At 44.7% G+C, this 23,685-nt stretch overlaps 1 protein-coding gene across 5 annotated transcripts in view; it reads left to right on the forward strand.

The window, feature by feature from the left end:
- The window catches only part of twf2 (twinfilin-2), a 149,989-nt gene that overhangs the window by 113,722 nt on the left and 12,582 nt on the right, over window positions 1-23,685 (forward strand). The window contains exons 5-7 of one of the 5 annotated variants that reach the window (XM_072472942.1): window positions 187-291; window positions 1,560-1,574; window positions 23,333-23,458. In XM_072472942.1, the coding sequence (XP_072329043.1) occupies window positions 187-291; window positions 1,560-1,574; window positions 23,333-23,458 (246 nt within the window). Of the gene's footprint in view, window positions 1-186; window positions 292-1,559; window positions 1,575-11,948; window positions 11,985-12,831; window positions 12,850-23,332; window positions 23,459-23,685 lie in introns of all 5 variants that reach the window. The other 4 variants (XM_072472939.1, XM_072472940.1, XM_072472941.1 and 1 more) reach the window with 4 other exon arrangements.

Consider the following 23,685-nt stretch of genomic DNA (forward strand, 5'->3'; position numbering starts at 1 on the left):
CAGTCCATTTTAGGAATTAGTTCATCTACACAGATGATCTTGTCAACCATACTGCTTGCCCCAATAAGAAATTAGTGCGATTTGCCTGAACTCACCCTGCTGATAATATCAATTCTAGTAGCAATTTGATTTTGCACTTGTTCTAATATTCTGATATTGAAAGTCTCAATATGTTTGCCCCAACAGGAAGATGTCTGTTTTAGTGGCTATCAAAAGTTTGTTCTGTCCCGCTTGGGACCGGCACCTCTTACAGCAGCTGAGGAGGAACTGAAGCAGATTAAGATTAATGAGGTAACAATGCCATCAATTCTATATCACCATCCACTTTCCTGAGGTTACTTTTGTTCAACAGTTTTCAGGGTATTAAAGAATATTGCAATTTACTTTATCTGACTCTACAGGAATCATGAAACTAGTTACAGAATCTATGGGCAGCTTGGTGGCACAGAGGTTAGCATTGCGGCCTCACAGCGCCAGGGATCCGGGTTCGATTCCTGCCTTGGGTGACTATGTGGAGTTACACGTTCTCCCCTTGTCTCCGCGGGTTTCCTCCGAGTGCTCCCATTTCCTCCAAGGATGTGCAGGTTAGGTGGATTGGCCATGCTAAATTGCCCCAAAATGTCCAGGGATGTGTACTTTCTGTTCAGGAAGGGGTTATTGAAGGGATGCCACACGGCACAGTGGTTAGCACTGGGACTACGGCGCTGAGGACCCGGGTTCGATTCCGGTCCCGGGTCACTGTCCGTGTGGAATTTGCACAAAAGTGTGCTGGTTAGGTGGATTAGGCACCGCTAAATTGCCCCTTAAATGGAAAAAAAATAATTGGGTACTCTAAATTTTAAAAAATAGTAAGGGATAGGGTGGAGAAGTGGGCTTGGGTGGAGTGCACTTTCAGAGGGTCGGTGCAGACTTGATGGGCCTCCTGCACTGTAGCGATTCTATGATTCTACGACCTTCGAGCCACAGAGTTCTACAGCATAAATTAATTTGAGGAATAAGCAGATGTTTTCTATTTCATTTTCCAGGGGCAGTAAAGATACAACAAAGGACTATTAAATTATTTAATTATTAAACAAAAATCTCATTGGTGTTTAAAAAAAAAAGTATACACTTTTTATGGATGGGCTGCAAAAAACTTAATTATCACCATTGGCAGATGAATGTTCTAGTGATGCTGAGCCTGATGTATATGATTGCACCCCAGACAATCATTGAAAAAATAATGCCAGGCATTCTGTTGAATAGATAGACTTATTTAAATAAAATACCTTATATATCCACTTGTAGGTTAGTCTGCCTAGTGCCAGATATTCAATTGCCATCCAGTTGCTTGCATCTGTAAAGAATCCATTTACAGATGTCACAATGAGATTTTTTAAAAATCTGTCAAGCATTGGATTCACATTTATCACAAAGAGGTTTGCTCCGTAGGTTAATCAGTCATGAATAATGGAAATGCTGTCTGCTGTGAGACAGAAATCTTCTTTTAAAAAAGACATTACCTGATTGTGGCAAAAAGCATTTCTGGAGATGTGAGTTGATATTACTGTCTTTTGCAGGATAAGGTGATCCAGGTAAGTACTTAAACATTTTCTGTCGTTTGCATTATCTTGTGTCTTTTTGAAGTGAGCTTGAAAAAGCTATGAATTTAGTGTAAAGAATGGAATTAGCGATATCAGAGTACAGTACAACGCAGCCTTTCATCCGTGTCTGATGAGATCTGAAAAACAAGATTTAAACGGGCGGTGTTACCATAGTAAATTTGCTCCTGAGATACTTCATCATATTGGTATTGCAGTAAGGGCTGAAGCAGTGTGCAACATGATAATAATATCACATTGCCAATTACAGATTGCACATTTAGTTCGTCACAATTAAGAAGTAAGATAAGAATCGAAAAAGTGGATTTGCAAATGTTGCTGTTGTTACAGCAATCATTTGCATTGATGTAGCAGTCACTGTAAATTTTACATAGTAGAATCGAGGGTACTCAGTTCTGACCGCTCCAAGTATGAAACTCCCACCAAAGGTCTCCAGCATGATGGCATCTTAAATAGTGCAGTTAGTTTCAAAAATCATATTTCACACAGCAGTTGATTCCAGTTCATACTGGGTTGCAAGAGCAGAAATGCAGTGTTTTTGAACCGGACATTTGATGCATGTCAAATCTCTGTGTGCTGATTAGAAATTGAGTTGACTGTAGGTGCAGAAAAAAGCTCTATCATTCCCATCCTTCACCAATAAATCCAGGCGAAATCTTTGAGCCTAAATAATGCCACGTGCTTATTGGATGCCTACATGTCATCTGTTAGGTGGGTGCAGTACATTATAACAGCTGCCTAGTTTTACCCCCCCCCCCCCCCCCATTTTACTATGTTAGCAGTCCCCATCTACCTTGCATTTATGCTGCAGGGCTCCCGAATCAGAAATGTGCCAGACGAAGGAGTGGCACAGTGGTTAGCACTGCTGCCTCATGGCCCTGAGGACCCGGGTTCGATCCCAGCTCCAGGTCACTGTCCGTGTGGAGTTTGCACATTATCCCCGTGTCTGCGTGGCTCTCACCCCCCACAACTGAAAAGGATGTGCAGGGTAGGTGAATGGCCATACTAAATTGTCCCTTAATTGGAAAAAAAAGAATTGGGTCCTCCAAATTTATTTTGAAAAAGAAATGTGCCACACACGGGACAAACAAGCCGCTTACAAAACACAGTCCTTTCAAGATGGGTTATGCGCAATCATGCAGCAATCTTAAAAGGACCGGAAAATGTAAGAAATGGGCCATGCACGACAAAAGGAAAGTAGCAGGAACGTTGGTCCCACCCTTTATAAATCAGATTATTTTACACTTTTCTAAAATTCAAGAATCTATACATGCTGCCAAGTTCGATTTAATAAATTTAGAGTACCCAATTTTTTTTCCCCCCAATTAAGGGACAATCCACCTAGCCTGCACATCTTTGGGTTGTGGGGGTGAAACCCACGCAGACATGGGGAGAATGTGCAAACTCCACACGGACAGTGATCCAAGGCCGGGATTCGAACCCAGGTCCTCAGCGCCACAGTCCCAGTGCTAACCACTGCGCCACCATGCTGGCCTGTAAATATGAGAGTTCCTATATGATTGAGAGCATTATTTTTTTATAAATTTAGAGTACCCGATTATTTTTTCCAATTAAGGGGCAATTTAGTGTGGCCAATCCACCTATCCGGCACATTTTTGGGTTGCGGGGGTGAAACCCACGCAAACACGGGGAGAATGTGTAAACTCCACACAGACAGTGACCCAGGGCCGGGATTCGAACCCGGGTCCTCAGCGTCGTAGGCAGCAATGCTAATCACTGTGCCACCGTGCTGCCCCCGAGAGAATTATTTGTTAATGTAATCGCCAGTCTGCACCTACCCGATAACACTGCAAAGGCAAGGGTTAGTCACATGAGGAATTGCATGCATTAGGGTTCCACTAATAAAAACTAGAATGTAGACTTAAATAGGGACAGTGTTCTGGGACACCATATAATCCTTATCAATGCCTCAGATACACTCCTGTATCTTATATTTGAAACCCCAAGATAGTCTGGAAAAAAAGGACTCATTGGAATTTGTCCAACTCAACATCCCTAACTACCAGGAGTATGGCTGGAAGAGGAACAAGGCGATAATGGCCCAACTTAATAAAATAAAATTCAACACTTATCTGGTGGGCCTCTTTACTTCCATTAGCCTTTCAAGTGGTGAGAGTATACACAGCCCTCACTCCAACTGATCGAACTTGAAACCGCAATGAAGTTTTTATTAATGTCATAGCACTCTAATTCCCATCATAAAAGTGGCCTGAAACAGGCAAGCGTTTTGCACATCCAGCAATAGACCCCTTTCAAAGTGGAACCAATCACATTGTGGCACGGCAAGGCTACTTGACCCTGATTTTGAGCCTGTTATCCCCCCCAGTAACACCAGGCAGAGGTGGTGAAAATCATTCTCAAATTGTCTGCTCTTGAGTTGCCTCTGCAGTATCTGCACAAAACACAAGATTAGGGGCAATTATGAGTGTGTCTTTATTGACCCAATGTAACGGGGTGGGATTTACCAACCAACCCACCACGTGTTTCTCGGCAGCGGAGGCAGCCACCAGCAGGATTTTCTGGTCCCACCGTTGTCAACAGGATTCCCAGTGGGACTGGAATATCCTGCTGGCGGGGACATCCGGTGAATTCCCCCCAACAAGTCTTGTTTGTGGTGTGTGTTTATGCGTGTGTCGGCCTGCTTTTGGCGTTGCAATTTATTTTACTTCCTGTAGTTCTGACAGCGGTGTGGTGAAATGTGCATGTCTGTCAGTTGTTGCTTTTCTGATACTTCTTCACGGTTGCATTTTTATATATTTATATCAACTCGAATTGAAAATAAACTCAACCAATGCAACTCTTTAGAAAGAATTGACTATCTCTGGATCACCATCATGAACTTAAGCAGTCAAATGAAAATAGAGAGTTGGCAAAGGTCTGGCAGTGGGTTACCAACCTTTATTTTGAGAAATTATGCGAAGCACAAAATACAGACAATATAAATAGAGGAAATATTACGCAGAGCGGATGTTCTCAAAAGCTGGCTCTAAACCCTGCATCTGTTGCAGGGTGTTTCCCCTCAATTTTTATCACTCCTTTTCCAAAGAAAGTCATTCACACTGTTCCTCACCTCTGGCTATTCTCAAATCTGTGTGAACCTCGATGATGAGCAGTGCCGTGCTATTTAATACACACGATTTGTCTGCCCTGTCCTTACCTGACATCCACACCTGTGTCCTTCAAACTGCAGGTCACTGGATAGTGATCAGGAGAGGAACTGACTGACTTTCATTCCTTCCTCTCCTACCTCGCCCCTTCCTAAGGCCAGTGTGTAGGTATCTTTACTGCAGCCCCTATTCTGATCAGGTAACTGAACACTGCCTACATTTGGCATCTGGTTTGTGTGGCTCGGTATTTTGCATCACTTTAACAACCAGACAACGTATGAACAATTTTACATCTTTAAATGAGTTCCACTGTGTTAATTTCTTCATTTTCATTTTTACTTTATGCCCCGCCCCCGGATTGGGTTTGAATTGGATTTAATTACCTACTATTCTTTATCGTGATTTTCTGTGCGCAATTAAGAATAAATAAGAATTATAAATTCTTTACAATTGATGAATTAATGTGTATCGTGAGGCCAATTTTCGGTTCTTTTGCATTGTCACAAGATTATTTACAATTTACAGCATTGTTATAATATGAGTTTAATAGTTGCTTTTGACTGGCGTGAATATTCAATACAAAAAACATGCAATTTTCCCCCACAGAAATGCAAAAGGCAAACAAGTGTACTAAGTTCAAAAAAAATTCTGAACACAATAACTCTGTGCAGATGACAAAATATCCCTTTCTATTTTCAAGAATGCTTTTGCCGAGTAATCAAAAACACCTCTTCCAAATAATCTTTTTGTACTTTTTGCCCTGTTAATTATGAACTTCTGTAATTCTTCACCTATCCTAAACGTCCTTGTCACCTTTTTAAATAATGCCCATTACAATTATGTAGCTGCCATTCCATTACACTGAAATTGTCACGTTACATGTTTTCAAAGATTACGGAATTTTGAAAATTGGCCTTCTGGTTAGCAACCAGTTCATATGTGTTTTATCGTGTCTGGAAGGAATGTTTAAAGGTGTGCAAGAATTCACTAGAATATTCATCAGAATGGTACAGGTTGTTGTTTTGTTCTATGCAATATACTTTGATACATGTATGTAGATTGTTACCTGCGTACGTCTGTGTATATGTGTTTTTAACAACGCATATCCCTTGCATATAAATTGTATTCAGCTTCAACCTAGCCGTGCCTACAATTGTATACAGACAATAAACAACGTTAAAACTAAACTAAATTTTTATCATTTTTTAAAATTAAAGATACATTTGATTGAAATTGAGAGCTTGTTCCAAAATTTGGAACAGGAGAGGGACACAGTTTCAGATGCAGCTGAATGTCCATCCATCTGGGTAAACAGTTAACATTACAATTTGTCTTGGAAAGGGATCCAAATTGGCTACGTTAGGCAGCCTATCAGTGGTACAAAAGTGTTTGCAGTGTTCAATCTGCCACGAGATGTCACTCTTGCCTGCTTCAGAATTATTCTATTATATCCAATTTTGCAAATCCTTTTTTCAAAAGTGTATTTTATTCCAAACGTATATAAAAGGTTACAAAACATAAACAATTCAGGGAACAAATTCCTAACACAACTATCGTATGTACGAATTCCTTCCCCCCCCCCCCCCCCCCCCCCCCCGCCAGCGACGAGCAGCTCCTCAAACACAGCCATGAACATCCCCACCTTGCCTCGAAGCCCTCCGCTGAACCCCTTAATTGGTACTTAATTTTTTCCAACTGAAGAAAGTCATATAAGTCCCCCAGCCAAGCTGCCACCCCTGGTGGTGTTGCTGACCGCCACTCCAGCAGAATTCTTCGCCGGGCAATCAGAGAAGCAAAGGCCGAAACATCGGCCCTCCTCCCCTCCATCAGCTCTGATATCCCAAATATTGCCACCAGTGGGCCCGGCTCTACCTCCACCCCCACTATCCTTGTTAGCGCCGCAAAACTCTTTCCAAACCTTGCGCACAAAGTCCCTTACCTGCAGGTACCTAAACTCACTTCCTCTCGGGTGCTCTATCCTCTCCTTCAGTTCCTCTATACTGGCAAACCCTTCTTCCAGGTACAGATCCCTCACCTTAACCAGCCCCACTTTTCTCCACTTCCAATACATGCCTCTATCCCCTCCCCCAGCTCAAAACCATGGTTTTCGCACAGCGGCGTTAACACGGATATCCCGTCTATTCTAAAGTTCCTCCTTAGCTGGTTCCAGACCTTCACCTGGATTGCACTACCGGGGCTCTCCGAGTGTTTCCTTGGCGCCATTGGCAGTGCCACCGTCACCAAAGCCCTCAAGCTGGACCCCCTAACATTTCTCCTTCCCACCACTGCTTCACCTTCTCAACGTTTGCCACCCAATAATAATGTAGCAGGTTCGGCAACGCCAACCCTCCCTTCTGCCTCTGCCTCTGTCACAGGGTCCTCTTAATCTTTGGCACCTTCCCTGCCCAAAGTCTGAAATAATCATATCCAGTTTTCGAAAGAAGGCCTTCGGTACAAAGGAGTGTCTGGAATTTGAACAGGAACCTCAGCAGAATGTTCATCTTCACCACTTAGACCCTCCCTGCCAAAGTCAAGTGCAGCCAGTCCCACCTCTTCAGATCCTCCCTAATCTCCTCCACCAGTTTTGTTAAATTCCATTTGTGCAGCATCACCCATTCCCTCGCTACCTGAATCCCCAGGTATCCAAATCTGTCTCTGGCCACCTTAAATGGCATCCCCCCTAGACTGGCTCGCCAACCCAACTCATTCACTGGGAACACTTTGCTTTTCCCTACATTTAACTTATATCCCGAGAAACATCCAATGAGGTCGAATGCCTTCTCCGCATCCATGGACACCACTACCTCCGGCACCTGGCCTCTTGACGGGGTCATAATCACATTTAACAGCCTCCTTATATTAGTAGAAAGCTGCCTGCCCTTGACGAAGTCCGTTACGTCCTCCGCAACCACCCCCTTGACACAACCTTCCATCTTTCCGTCACCAACTTAGCCAGTACTTTCACATCGTATTTAACAGCGATATGGTCCTATACGACCCACATTCCAACAGGCCTTTCCCCTTTTTTGGCATTAATGTGATCGTTGAATGCATCATCGTCTCCGGCAGCTCCCCCTTCTCCAACGCCTCAATATACGCCCCCACGCGATGTGGTGCCAGGTCCATTGTGAACTCCTTATAGAATTCCGCCGGTAACCATCGGGCCCCAGGGCCTTCCCCGACTTCATACCCCTTATACTATCCAATGCCTCCCTCAACCCCAAGGGCTCCTCTAGCGCCTGCCTCTTCTCTTCCTCCAACTGTGGAAACTCCAGTTCATCTAAGAACTATTCCATGTCCCCCTCTTCACCCCCCCCCCCCCCCACCTCACCGTGGTCAACCTATCAAATTGCCCCTGTAATTGTTTCCTCCTCGCCAATCCCTCCGTGGTGGCCACCCTCGACTACTTCCTATCTACCTCCACGATCTCGTTCATTAGCCGTTCATATTCCTCCCTCTTTCCCTATCAGCATGTGCCTTGAATGAGATAATCTCCCCTCAAACCACCGCTTTTAACACTTCCCAAAATGTGGCCGCCGACACCTCCCCATTTTGGTTCAATTCTACATAATCTTTAATCACAGCCCGCAATTTGTCACAAACCCCTCTATCTGCCAACAGCCCCGAATCGAGCCCCCAATCCGGCCTCTGCTCCAGGCCCGATCTAAGCCGAATCTCCAGCCAGTGGGGCACATGGTCTGAGATTACTATCCCCGTCTATTCTGCCCCCTCCACCCTAACCAAAATCTCCCGGCTCACCACAAAAAAGTTAATTCTTGAATACACTTTATACACATGTGAGAAAAAGGAATACCCCCTTCCCCTTGAGTTCTTGAAACGCCACTGGTCCACCATACCCATCTTTTCCATAAACTCACCCAGCTGCTTTGCCATTAGATCCTACTCATTGACCTGGGACTTGATCTATCTACCCCCGGCTCTAGGACACAATTAAAATCTCCTCCCAGAATCAACTGATGCGTGGCCATGTCCGGGATTGCTGCCCGCAACCCCCTCATAAAACCTACATCGTCCCAATTCGGTGCACACACATTCACCAATACCACCGACATCCCTTCTAATACCCCACTCACCATTGCATATCTCCCACCCGGATCCCTCACTTCCTTCACGCTCACAAACCCCGTTTTCTTACTCATCAAAATTGCCACCCCTCGCGACTTTGAATCAAATCCTGAGTGGAAAACCTGACCAACCCATCCCTTCCTCAGCCTAACCTGGTCTTTCACATGTAGGTGCATCTCCTGCAGCAAGTCCACCTCCACTTTTAAATTTCTTAGGTGCGCAAAGACCCAAGCTCTCTTCACCTGTCCATTGAACCCTCGCATGTTCCATGATATCAGCCATACCGGGGCTTACGCCTCAATTCCCCTCTACCGTCCGCCATCCTCACCTTTCAGCTCTATCCCCCGTTAATTTCACCCTGTACCTGGCCCATCCAAGCTGGCCCCTTTCTCCACCCCTGACGATGTTTCTTCTCCAACCTTGCCTCATCGTATCACCCTCCCTTCCCCCTCTCTCCACCCCCTCTTCGCTATGGCCACCTCTCTCGGCCTTCTCCTCCACTTCACTTCCCTTCACCAGTGATGTACCGTCAATTACCACGGGACGAGAATGGTGGAACAATCGAGGCTTTATTGAACAAGATGTTGTGCCTCCTGTAGCTGGAACCAGACTAGCTGCAGCGTAGGAGAGCACACACTTTTATACGCCGCCTGCTGGGCGGAACCAGCAGGCAGGGATTTACCGTAGTACCTATAATATACGGGCAGTGCCATAATACATATAATATACTACTAGTGGTGTTCACCACAACCAGCATTACCTGCCAGGATAGCAACTCCTGCCCAAAGGCTCCTCCTGCTGACCCCCCACCCCTCCCCGCCCTCACCTCTCTGTTCTGTGAAGAAGGCTCCCTGCTGACCCCTTCTCCCCCACCCAAACAAAGACATCTCAAACCACAGGTCACCTTCCCCAAAGACAAACAAAAAGAAAAAGCACAGCCCCAGGCAGAAGGAGGGGGGGGGGAACAGCCGTCCCCTTACAAACTTTCACCCCTGCAACCCTTTGTCGACTCGACAGTAAAAAGAAGGAAAAACCCTTCACGTCCGTGGAAAAGAAAAAAAAAACTCCATCCAACCCCCACTCTACCCATGTTCTCAATTACTTCGAAGTGCCAGCACCTCAGTCTCCCAGAATTGTTCAATTCAGTTCTCCCCCAGTTCCTGCTCCTTGGTAACGTCATAGTCCACTTCTGGGGTCTCAAATTAGCATTTCTGTTCTTCATAGGTCATCCATAGTTTTGCAGGGTATAGCACCCCGAACATGATCCGCTGTCTAAAAGCAAATTACTGCGGATGCTGGAATCTGAAACGAAAGAGAAAATGCTGGAAAATCTCAGCAGGTCTGGCAGCATCAGTAGGGAGAGAAAAGAGCTAACGTTTCGAGTCCAACGACTCTTTGTCAAAGCTAACAGTCAGAGACTGTGGTGAATATTTATACTATGGAGTGAATCTGTTGTCGGTACAGCACCGCCATGGCCCTGTTGAAACCCGCATGCCGTTTTGCCAGTTCAGCTCCAATGTCCTGGTATGTTCGGACCTTGTTCCCCTCCCATTCGCAGTTGCGCTTTCCCTGGCCTAATGCAGAATCTTCTTGTTCTCCAAGGACTTGTGGAGCCTCACGATCACTGCCCGCGGCGGCTCCCCTGCCCTAGGCTTCTGCGTCAGAGACCTGTGTGCTCTGTCCACCTCAGGGACCATGTACAGCACCCCACCTGCCACCAGCCTTACCAGCATCCTCGAAACTTCCCTCGTGGCACTCGCACCATCCACTCCTTCAGGCAGACCCGCTGTGCACAGATTCTGTCTTCTAGGCCTCTGTTCATGCACCTCCATCTTTGCTCTCAATGCCTTGCAAAGGTCTCCTAAGAGCTCTGCCTCCAATGCTACCACCCTATTGCTGTGGTCCGACATCACCCTCTCACTCTCTCAGATCGGCGACGCCTGCGCCTCCAAGCATTTCTCCACCCTCTCCATTGATCTCTTCAGGGGTGCCAGAGTTCCTTCGATGACCTTCGAGCGATCCCCCTGCATCTCCTTCCTCTACTGGTGGAACTCTTCCTTGATGAAGGCCATCTGCTGTTCCATCTGGGGCTTTCCTACTTGCACTTACCCGCCCTCCTCCACCATCCTTCCACTGGCTGCTGCGCCAAAGGTCCCTTCCAATGCCTTGGCCAAGTCCTTCGCGTTCGGCCGGGTTTGATAACCAGCAGACATGCCACTCCTGGGTGGAACTTCTCCGACCTTCAGCTACACTTATCCGTCGAAGTTGCACCCGATTTCAGGTAAAAAGAGCTCTTTTCTGCGCCATCAAGCAGGAGCAGCCCTGTGTGCGACCACTCACACCATGGCCCTCCACCGGAAGTCCAATTTTCAAATCCTACTGAAGAGACACAGGACCAAGAAGTTATCATAGTACATATTCTACCTCCTGTTTTACTGGATTAAGCCCAGTGATTGGACTTAAAAATTTCCAAACTCCAGAACTAATAAGGAATCAGAAGTGACTGACTACTTAACTACACATCATGGGCAGGATTTTGAGCCCTCACAAGGACTGGAAAGGAGGCAGGCTGGAGCTAAAGATAGTCCCTTCGGCCAGCATGCTAGTTTCCCAGCTCCACCCCACTTTCTCTTCCCCACTGCCATTTATGCAGAGATATAATGCTGGCAGGTAGCCCTGTCACCCCCTGCAAAAACAGGTAGCCAACATGGCCAATTAAAGGAGGCCATCTAGGATTTTCTGGTCAGGTTCCCGGGTATATCGTTCAGTTTGGGTGACTGGTGCTGGCCTCCTGGAGGCAGATGGGGTGTGGGGACAGGCTGGTGAGGGTGCTTTCAGTGATCCAGGTAGGTTGAGAGGCCACAGGTAGCCCTATAGAGTAGCTCCCCAACTCTCCACCCTTCAACTGCCTATAGTGGTGGCCCAGCTGCAAAATACATTTTTAGGGGCTGGTTTAGCACAGGGCTAAATCACTGGCTTTGAAAACAGACCAAGGCAGGCCAGCAGCACGGTTCAATTCCCGTACCAGCCTTCCCGAACAGGCGCCGGAATGTGGCGACTAGGGGCTTTTCACAGTAACTTCATTTGAAGCCTACTTGTGACACTAAGCAATTTCTTCTTCATCTTGTTAAAGGTGACATTGAAAACATTGGAAAGATTTGCCACCATGGTAAGCACCCTTTTTCTTTCTTACATTGTAGAATCCTTCCAGGTTGGAAGGCATCTGATTGGTCCTCCAGCTTTGAGAGCCCGCCAGTCATCCTTAATTGGGCAGCAAACTTACCCTCTGCCATTAATAGACCACTCTGGGGAACATCATGATGAGTGGCAGTTTCTAACTCACATTTCAGCCTGTCGGGGAGCATCAGATAAATGCAGGGAAATCCTGCCCATGTCTTTGTCAGGCCTGAATATTCAGCAATCCAATTGCAATCATGTTAGTCAGTTCTTATTTTCGATACTTGATTTGATTTGATGATTCTCCGTGTGTACAATTAAAAACCCCCATGAAAACAGGGGTGGTCAGAAAGAAATCTCTGCGGTCAGAAATTAATTCCTGTTGCACGATATTCCTTTGCAGTTGTTCAAATAATGAACTGTTCAACTTAATGCAAACTTATAGAAAACGTTAGCTTATCAAACTTGCGTTGAAATAAAGTTCACCTTCAAGAACATAGACAAAGTTAATGGTGAGTCAAGCAAATCCCGCCTGACGGTAGAGACTATAAGTTGTACCTGTGACGAACAAAATGTGTATCACTTAAGTGGTCATGTATTATCTTGTTTCAAAGTGCCTTAGTGGCTTGTGGAAGGTTCCAAATTCAGAACCACTTCATACCTGCAAGCAAGTCTATTGACAAAGCATCCATTACTGTTACTCACTCATGGACTATTGCTGATAATTACAGCAGATCAAACAAAGACAGCCATTGCGTTTCCAGTTCCTGATTATTACAGAACTTTGCTATAATGTTTTTACTTTCTGCTGCATTTCTCTGCCCTTCACATGCCTTCAGAAGTGTAGCAGCACAATGGTAGGCCTTCAGTTCTTCAAGTTTGTTTTTGTTGCGTTATCTGTTCTCTACCTACAGCATTATCGACGTTTAAAGATAAACCATTTCCTCCTAGTAAAACTATCAAAAATGTTATGCTCTGACTAGCTTGGCAACAGAGAGCAAAGAATTTCTATTTTTAATGTTTTACTTCTAAAATAATCTGAGGCTATAAATGTAGATCTCTTGCCTAGCGTGTTTGTCATCCCTTTGTTAATAATGAATTTTATCGGTTTATATTTTATTAATTCCATTATGATGAATATTTGATGTTTTAAAAATGTGACTGCAAAAAGCAGTAAGTGGATCGTGGTACAGTTTTCATATGCAAAGAAGTGGAAAAATGAAAACTGCCCTTTACTTACAATTGGGCATTCTTCCCTTTCCCACTCAAAATGACCTGACCCTTCTCTGCCTCTGGGTTTTATTAAGAAGCTCAACTCAGACATAACAAACCATGATTGCCAGCAAAATGGCATCCAAATGGATTTCTTTTAAGTCGGCTATTCTGGGGTATGACCCAGTTTAAAATGTCCTTATCATAACCACAAATCTTGTTAATAATGGGGTCAAATTTAAACGATATAAAGAAAAGAAAAGAACCCAAAATCTGGATGGGTCGAACCCAGTCAAATAGTCTGAATAAACCAGCTCCAATCCAGACCACCCTTCACCCATTTCAGTTTCTTAAAGTTCTATGAATACACCCTGAAGGCCAAACGTAATGAAGCAAAAACTTGAGATGTTCAGAGTTTTCACCACAGTTGGGCCCTGCCTTGGTTATCCTCATTGAGGTAACATTTTCCTCTTTGTCACAGCATCACTAACTGCCCCATGATCACTAATCCCATTCTCAGCGAAGAATCTATGCAGCTTTTTTTGAAGAAGATATTTACCTCAACTCACAGAGAGGATGTAATTGTTGGGGGAATAATTTTATAAATTGCTAGTCTCGTTGAAGCTTACTGATTTAAGCTAGTGCCTTCAAACTCTGTGCTAGGCCTTAATCAAATAGTCTGCCTACCTCTTCAACATTTCTGCCTGTTTGTGTTGTTTTTCCTCACCAGTAATCCATAGGCATTTACAAAGCCATTCTGGACCAAGACAAATATTGCACTCTAGTAAAAGAAAATGAAAGAGGTGCATGACCTTTTTATTATTCGTTCATGGGATGTGGGCGTCGCTGGGCTGGGCCAGCATTTATTGCCCATCTCTAATTGCTCTTGAACTGAATGGCTTGTTAGACCATTTTAGAGGGTATTTTAAGAGTCAACCAAATCATTTGTGGATCTGGAGTCACATGTACACTGGGTAAGGACCGAGGTTTTCCTTCCCTAAAGGACATAAGTGGGTTTTTATAACATCGACAATGGTTTCATGGTCATCATTAGACTTTTGATTCCAGATTTCTCCAGATTCAAATTTCACCATCTGCCGTGCTGGGATTCGAACCTGGATCCCCAGAGCATTACTCTGGGACTCTGGATTATTAATCCAGCGACAGGGGCTTTTCACAGTAACTTCATTGCAGTGTTAATGTAAGCCTACTGTGACAATAAAGATTATTTATTTATGTATTTATACCACTGTGCTACCACCTCTTGCATTTATATATATATCCTCAAGATACTCCAAAGCGCCTTGTAATAATAATCTTTATTGTCACAAGTAGGCTTACATTAACACGGCAATGAAGTTACTATGAAAAGCCCCTAGTCACCACATTCCGCCGCCTGTTCGGTACACAGAAGGAGAATTTAGAATGTCCAAATTACCTAACAGCACATCTTTCAGGACTTGGGGAGGAAACCGGAGCACCTGGAGGAAACCCACGGGGAGAACATGCAGACTCCGCACAGGCAGTGACACAAGCCGGAAATCAAAGCTAGGACCCTGGCGCTGTGAAGCAACAGTGCTAACTACTGTCCATACCGGGTGGCACAGTTTCCTCCCACAAGTCCCGAAAGATGTGTTGTTAGGTGAATTGTACATTCTGAATTCTCCCTCAGTGTACCCGAACAGGTGCCGGAGTGTGGTGACTAGGTGATTTTCACAGTAACTTCATTGCAGTGTTAATGTAAGCCTACTTGTGGCAATAAAGATTATTATTATTTTAACCTCTCATCCAAATATTTGCACTTCCGAATTATTCGACAAGAGTTTTATAATTATCTCTCTCAAATGGGACTTGTACCAAGAACCTTCTGAGTCAGAGGCCTGAGGATGCACCCATTGATCCACAGCTGTTACTTGAATACGCTAGTACAGGATACTTGGCTGAGGTACCTCTCTGACTGTCATGTGATAATGACCTGGCAGACTGCAATTCAGACTTCAGTAAGGCAATCTGGCCAGATAGATTTTGGGGCTCAATGTTCAATGTAATAGCTATGTCTTAAGTGGTATGTGCAATTCAAAATACACCCAATTCTTACCCTGATGATTAGAATAATCAGAACCAATTTCAGAACTGCACCAGTAAATTCATGAGCCACTTGAATCAGCAATGTATGGCAGAGGTTCTCAACAGGGAGTTGGCAGCCCCTAGGGGTCTGCAAGAATATTTCAAGGGGTCCACCAAAAATAGCCAGTAGAAAATCTCATTTCATCCTCTGTCCCAAACAGTGGCTCTCATGATCAAAAATCTTTGTTTGCCCTGTCATTCTGATTTAACTGTGGCCAATCTAGTTGTTCAGTGCTTTTGGCCTTGTGGATGGACAATGCAAAGACAACAAGCGCAACAATTACAGGTGGGGACAGGGTCAGGGAACATCATTTTGCTTCAGCTATGGCGATGCAGGGTGTTCTGGTTCAGAGAAATATGCACCAGCAATTGGCCAACAGGGAATGCATTGAGGCTGTCAGCAGTAGCATCAAAAAGACAAGTCTATTTCCCCAATTCATCCAGTCCGGCGAGCGGAGAATCCCGCCCAAGGTCATTGGAGTTGTTTCTTCATAGGGACCCAGTGTAAGTCAGCAAACACAATGGTGATGAGTGAACGGGACAGGGGCAGCAGAGTTTTGAATGATGTCAAGTTTACAGAGGGTAGAATGAGGCTGACCAGCCAGAAGTACATTGGAATTCTCAAGCCTCGAGGTAGCAAAGGCACGGACGAGTGTTTCAGCAGAAGATGAACTGATGACGGAGTCAGGCGATGTTACAGAGGAAGAAATAGGTAGTCTTAATGCCAGAAGTTCATCATTAACTTTATACCTCTGGCTTCCAAACTTTCCCAGTGCAACTCTCCCTCATACAACACTTTTCCCCAGGGTAGAGGGGTCAATTACTAGGGGGCATAGGTTTAAGGTGAGAGGGGCAAGGTTTAGAGTAGATGTACGAGGCAAGTTTTTTACGCAGAGGGTAGTGGGTACCTGGAACTCGCTACCGGAGGAGGTAGTGGAAGCAGGGACGATAGGGACATTTAAGGGGCATCTTGACAAATATATGAATAGGATGGGAATAGAAGGATACGGACCCAGGAAGTGTAGAAGATTGTAGTTTAGTCGGGCAGTATGGTCGGCACGGGCTTGGAGGGCCGAAGGGCCTGTTCCTGTGCTGTACATTTCTTTGTTCTTTGTTGTTGTTGTTTGTTTGTAACACTGAGCATTTACATTCCCTCATACAACACTGAGCATTTTACAATCAATCCTCTGGTCACACTAAGTAAATATAACAAAAGTTATATTAAATGTATTGCTTCATTGTATGACTAATTTTTATACTGAAAAAATACTTATGTTACAGGGTGTTTTTGGAATTTTTATAACGCTGGAGGGGGCGGGTCCTCAGAAACACAAACGTCAAGGACCCCAGACATAATCATTTAAACCAGGAACTCCTTTCTTCTATTTTTAAATTGGCCCTTTCAGTCAACTGTCTTGTCAAGTCAGTTTTGTTTTTTCCCTGCATGACAGAAAAGCAGAGTAGTATGTCAGTAGGAGTTATACCAAAAAAACACCACCTTGAATTCTTCTGGTTGTTTTTAGAAAGCTGTGTGAATTTGCTGTAAATAATTCAATTCATTATTTTAAACTTTCCGCAAATACATTAAAAAAGAACAACAGCTGTCAGGTGAACATTGCACACTGTACCCTGTAGCTTGTTTGCAGAATAGAAACTTGCAGAGGAAGAACTTCATTTGTTTTGGTTAGTTTATTTTTTTACTAACAAGAGCAACTTCCTTTTTTTCATGTTGCTTTTTACTCATTCACACAAGGGCAACATTTATTGCCCTCCCTAATTGCCCTTCAGAAAGTGGTGAGAAGCCCCCTCAACAACTTTCAGGCTATATGGTGATGGTGCTGTTAGGTACCCAGAGTTTTGACCCAGAGATGATGGAGGAACAGCCATACATTATAGAATTTATATAGACCATAGAATGTCCTTTACAGAAGGAAATCTGCTGTCCTTACGTGATCTGGCTGCAGCAATAGGGTTGACTCTTAAAATGCCCTCTGAAATGGCTAGCAAGCCACTCGTTGTATCGAACCACTAAAAAGGCAATAAAAAGGGAATGAAACAGAAAAGACTACCCGGTTTCAACCTCGGCACTGGGAACGACAGTGGCCAAACCCAACCTTGTCAAGTCCTCCTTACTAACATCTGAGCAGCTTGTGCCAAAATTGGGAGAACTACCTCACAGATGCGTCAAGCAACAGCCTGACATAGTCATACCCTAAGAATCGTACCTTACAGATAATGCCCCAGACACAAGCATCGCCATTCCTGGGTGTCACCGGACCCACCAGCAGGACAGTCCCAGCAGAGGTGGCAGTACAGTGGTATACAATCGAGAGGGAATTGCCCTGGAAATCCTCAACATCGACTGAGGACTCTGTAAAGTCTTATGGCATCAGGTCGAACATGGGCAAGGAAATCTCCTGTTGATTACCACCACCACCACACACACCGCCCCTGGTGAAACAGGCCTACTTGCATGTAAGCAGCAATAGAGAGATCTCAGTGATTCCACAATCAGCAGATCAGATGTAAGCTCTGCGGAAGATCTTAGGAGTTCCTCAGGGTAGCGTCGTAAGTCCAACAATCTTCAGCTGCTTCATCCTAAGGTCAGAAGTGGGGATGTTCGCTAATGAGTGCACAAATGTTCAGCAGCATTCGAGACTCCTCAAATAATGAAGAAGTCCACGTTCAAATACAGGAAGGCCTGGACAATAGCCAGGCTTGGACTGACAAATGGCAAGTAACATTTGTGCCACACAATTGCCAGACAGTGACCATCCCCAACAAGTGGATCTAACATTGCCCCTTGATAGTCAATAGCATTGCCATCGCTGAATTTCCCCCACTATCAATATCTTGGGGTAACCACTGAACAGAAACTGAACTGGTCTGGCCATATAAATACTGTGCCTACAAGATCAGGGCAAACGTTGGGAATTCTGCGGCATGTGATTCACCTGACTCCCCAGAGCCTGTACACCATCTACTAGGCACAAATCCGGAGTGTGATGGAACACTCTCCACTTTCCTGGATGAGTGCAGCTCCCACAAAAGAAGATGAACACCATTCAAGACAAATCTGCACGCTTGATTGGTACCCCTTCAACAAACATTCACTCGCTCCACCACCACAGTGACAGCCGTGTGTATCATCTACAAGATGCAAGATCTCACCAAAGCTCCTTGGGCGTCATTCTCCGACCCCCCGCCGGGTCGGAGAATGGCCGTTGGCCGCCGGTACCGGAGATTGGGAGGGGGCGGGAATCGGGCCGCGCCGGTTGGCGGGACCCCCCGTTCAATTGTCCGGCCCGGATGGGCCGAAGTCCCGCCCAGAAATTGCCTGTCCCGCCGGCGTAAATCAAACCTGGTATTTACCGGCGGGACCAGGCGGCGTGGGCGGGCTCCGGGGTCCTGGGGGGGGGGGGGGCGCGGGGCGATCTGACCCCGGGGGGTGTCCCCACTGTGGCCAGGCCCGCGATCGGGGCCCACCAATCCGCGGGCGGGCCTGTGCCATGGGGGCACTCTTTCCCTTCCGCCTCCGCTACGGCCTCCACCATGGCGGAGGCGGAAGAGACTCTCCCCACTGCGCATGCGCGGGAAACTGTCAGCGGCCGCTGACGCTCCCGCGCATGCACAGGGAAACTGTCAGCAGCCGCTGACGCTCCCGCGCATTCGCCGCATTTTCGCGCCAGCTGGCAGGGCAACAAACGCCATTTCCGCCAGCTGGCGGGGCGGAAATCCCTCCGGCGTCGGCCTAGCCCCTCAATGTTGGGGCTAGGCCGCCAAAGATGCGGAGCATTCCGCACCTTTGGGGCGGCGCGATGCCCGTCTGATTGGCGCCGTCTTTGGCGCCAGTCGGCGGACATCGCGCCGTTGGGGGAGAATTTCGCCCCTTATGTAGCACCTTTCAAACCCATGACCAGTACCATCTAAAAGGACAAGTGCAGCAGAAGCATGGGAAAACCACCATCTGGAAGTTGCCCTGCAAGTCACTCACCGTCTGACTTGGAAATATCTCATCGTTCCTTCACTGTCGCTGGATCAAGATCCTGGAACTCCCTCCCTAACAGCAATGTCATTGAACAAAGAACAAAGAAAAGTACAGCGCAGGGACAGGCCCTTCGGCCCTCCAAGCCTGTGCTGACTATACTGCCCGTCTAAACTAAAATCTTCTACACTTCCGGGGTAAAGAACAAAGAAACATAAGTGCACCTACACCACAGGGCCTGCGGCAGTTCAAGAAGACAGCTCACCATCACCTTCTCAAGGGCAATTAAGGATGGGCAATAAATGCTGGCCCGGCCAATGACACCCACATCCTGTATGTTATTTTTAAATAATTCTATCCTGCCCATAAGGTTCCGCTCATGCTGCTTATATGTTAAACTTGTGTGTGTGGCATTCGCTCATCATCCAAATATTGGCAGGCTATTTGACCACAGAGAGTCAGTACACCCAAGTCTGATCATATTCTCATCCGATAGTTCAAATACATACTGGAATCCTGAAGTACTTTTGAAGGGTAGGAAACACTGGAGCCTATAGGCGCATGGCAAACTCTCACAGAATCGCGTGGCATTGTTTATGGGGTTAATATTGTCCAGAACACCAGCGATTAAGTCCCCTGCTTTTCTCCGAAATATCGCCATGGCATCTTTCACATCCACCTGAGCAAACAGATGGGGCCTGAGTTGATCATCTCATTGAAAGACAGAACTGCTGACTGTACAGCAATCCCTGATGCTGTACTGTGCCAGCCTGGATTTTAGTACTCAAGTCCTGGAGTTGGACTTGAACCCAGAACCTCGTGACTCTGAGGCGGAAGTGCTACCAGCTGAATCATGGTTGACACTTAAATCATGACTGGTTTCTACAATAACTTTATTTTTCTCCCCTTCTCTCCTGCTATTTTCAACTTCAATGCCATCCTGCAATTTCAGTCACAGCCACTCACATAGATTTTAAAGAATTAAAAGGATCAGTTCAGTGCATGATCTGAAATATGAACTAACACCAATTACACAATGCCTTTGTTATAAGAGTGGGGAGAATATGTGTCTATTTTGCACATTTGTACAAATAGAATAACAAATTGATCACACAATAGTAGTAGGTTCAACGGGCAAGATAAGTTACAGGACGGAAAATATCCGTGGATATGTTGAAGGCTTGACAAAGTATATTTGTTTTTTTAATTGTAGAAACTGGATAATGCCCACTCTTTACAGCGTGCAACCGAAGACACGCTGAATAGTTTTAATTTTTGGAGGTTAAAGTATCTGAAGATGAATTGGCAGAACTTACAACTTCAGTAAAGTAAGCAATGTCAGATTGGCAGCTTGCTATTTAGGAGGCGAAATCGCCAACACCTCCTTTATGCCCAGAGTCAAAATTATCCAGAATTTTATCCACACCTCATCCTCATTATTGTGTACACTATGTATATGTAAAGGAATACATCAGACCAGAACAGAAGACAGCAATGAAACAAGTCAGCGGCATTGCGGGCAGCCATTCTTTGAAGATTGTAGGGATCCGTGGCAACTAATTTAATGAAGAACCAGTTAATTTGCCGAAGAACCATTTTTATACCATGCTAGAAGTAAACATTTGCTTCTTTTTGCTATTTTAACAAAGTTGTTAACTAGTTAAAAATTAATGGGGTAACTGCTCTTTTAAAACAGAATGCCACCATAGTTTCTCGGAGAATAAGGTGGAGTGGTACCACAATAAACAGGATAATACATTAACACAATATGCACGATTCACCGTTAATACATTACAAACTGGGTTATCCTCACATTAAATGACGCACATCATTTTTGTAAAGTGCGCTGAAAAATCTAGTCTGGTTATGGTTGGAAAATGCACCAAAATAAAGTGTCACAAATATGCAACTTTTCTGATGGAACACAATCACAAACTATTCCTATATGTTATTCAGTATAAAAACCTCTGTAAGAGGTCAGCGAACACAAAGATTGTTTTTTTAAAAAAAAATTTAGAGTACCCAATTCTTTTTCTTTCCTAATTAAAGGGCAATTTAGCATGGCCAATTCACCTACCCTGCGCATCTTTGGGTTTGTGGGGGTGAGACCCATGCAGACACAGGGAGAATGTGCAAACTCACATGGACTGTGACCCGGGGTCGGGATCGAACCAGGGTCCTCAGCGCCGTGAGGCAGCAATGTTAATCACTGCACCACCGTGCCACCCTAAACACAAAGATTGTTACCTCAAAACTACTACTCATGCTTGAGTACTTACAAATAAATAGCTAAATATTTGTAAACCTTGTAATATGCATTTACTCAGTCCTGAAATAAGCTCTACCTGTCCATTCAATTGGGCTTTGTTGATTAATAGTGGCATTTGTATTATAGGACCATAAGACATAGGAGCGTAATTAGGTCATTTGGCCCATCAATCATGGCTGATATGTTTCTCATCCCCATTCTCCTACCTTCTCCTCATAACCACTGATCCCCTTATTAAACAAGAACCTATCTATTTCTGTCTTAAAGATACTCAGTGACTTGGCCTCCACAGCCTTCTGCAGCAAAGAGTTCCACAGATTCACCACCCTCTGAATGATTAAGGATCGTGATTAGGCGTGGTTCATCTGGAATTATTTGCAGTTCATTAGGAGGAAACTTAGTGGTGTTTATTGTGCACAAGATTAAAAACATATGTAAAAAGCTACATTTCAAGAATGCAGTGGGGTTGTTGGAATGTATCTTTATAATTGCCAAGAGGTTAATCTCTTGGGTTTTTACATCCCCCTCATTGTATGGGAGTGTCTGATATTCTTTTCACTCCCTCCATTTTGTCCATCCTAACAAATCCTCTGTGGGAAATCATGGTTACAAGCCAGTGTCTTTTCTCATGACCATGTAGAATACATTGAGGTTCCCGAATGCTGCAGTGACATGGCGCAAAGTGCCAAAGGTTTTTTAGCTGTTGTGTCTAGGGCATTTGTAAGCAAGTTTAAACTTAACTGGAATCTCCTGAATAAATAACTTTTGCTCTATTACTAGGCTGTCACTGTCTGAAATCCAATAATTTGTTGAGCCTTTAGACAGGCAGTTCACAGATTCATACAGTACAGAAGGCCAGTCAACCCCATCCTGCCTGTGCCAGCTCTGTGTACGAACTATCTAATTAGTTTTACTCCCCTGTTCTTTCCCAATAACCCAGCAGTTTTTTTCCCTTTTCACCTACACATCAAGTTCCTTTTTAAAAGTTAGTATTGAATCTGCTGTCGTCACCCTTTCATAACTTGCTGCATAAAGAAAATACTCCTCACCTCTACAGTGTGTTTTTTTTGGTAATTAATTTGAATCCGTTTACCACCCCTCCTTTACACCATCAAAGCCCTTCATAATTTTGAAAACATCTATTAAATCTCCACTTAGCTTTCTTTGATCTAAAGAGAATAATCGCAACTTTTGAAATCATTCCACATAACTGAAGCTGTCATCCTTTCTGATGAATCTGTTCTGCACCCGCTCCAAGGCTTTGACATGCTTCCAAAGCTTTGGTGTCTAGAATTGGGGCTGAACCAATGGCTTAGATAGGTTTAGCATAATTGAAGTTGATTTAGTACTCTATGCCTCCAAAGTCAAGGACCCTGTATACCTCTTTAATAGCCTTTCCAGTCACCATCAAAATTTGTAATATATGAACCCCTAGATTTCTATCTTCCAATGTCCCTTTAATGTTGTCAGCTGATTTTCTTACAGCAACCTCTGCATATTTTTGCAAACTGGTGTTGGGCTGAAGAAAGTGTGCGAGAGTAGCAATTAAGGTACAGTTTCTGCAGTAAAATTCCGATTACATAACAATTTTCGAGGGCTTGCTGAGCCTAGAGGTCAGGAACCCCTGGTGAAAAAATTTACATTGTGGAATTGTGTCCTTGGGTCAGTCATGTTTTGTTATGAAGCAGGTGAAGAAGATGCCAATTGCGGTCTGATTATGTAGTAATTTCATGTTTTGCCATTCCAGGTAAAGACTGAGATCAGTGTCCAAAGTAAGCACCAGACAATGCAAGGTATTGCATTTCCAATCCAGGAAAGTGCCATTGCAGCCCTTCTCTTACTTAAAGAGAAGAAGATAAATTACATCCAGATGGTATGTAATTTCCTTTTCATTCAATGTAAATTGAATTAATTTCAGAATTGTGTAAGGCTGCATCTTGCGTGTAACAAAATATATGGGTTCGGCATGTATACGAGCGAACACTACAAGATTCATGTACAGTGACACTTCCCTTGGGACAATTTCATTATACTCTGATACAACTGGTGTTACTTGTCCTTATTAGCTAGGAGCAGAGTAATAAAATAAATTAGAATCGG

Source organism: Scyliorhinus torazame, chromosome 13 (assembly GCF_047496885.1).
Source record: "Scyliorhinus torazame isolate Kashiwa2021f chromosome 13, sScyTor2.1, whole genome shotgun sequence".
Taxonomy (NCBI): domain Eukaryota; kingdom Metazoa; phylum Chordata; class Chondrichthyes; order Carcharhiniformes; family Scyliorhinidae; genus Scyliorhinus; species Scyliorhinus torazame.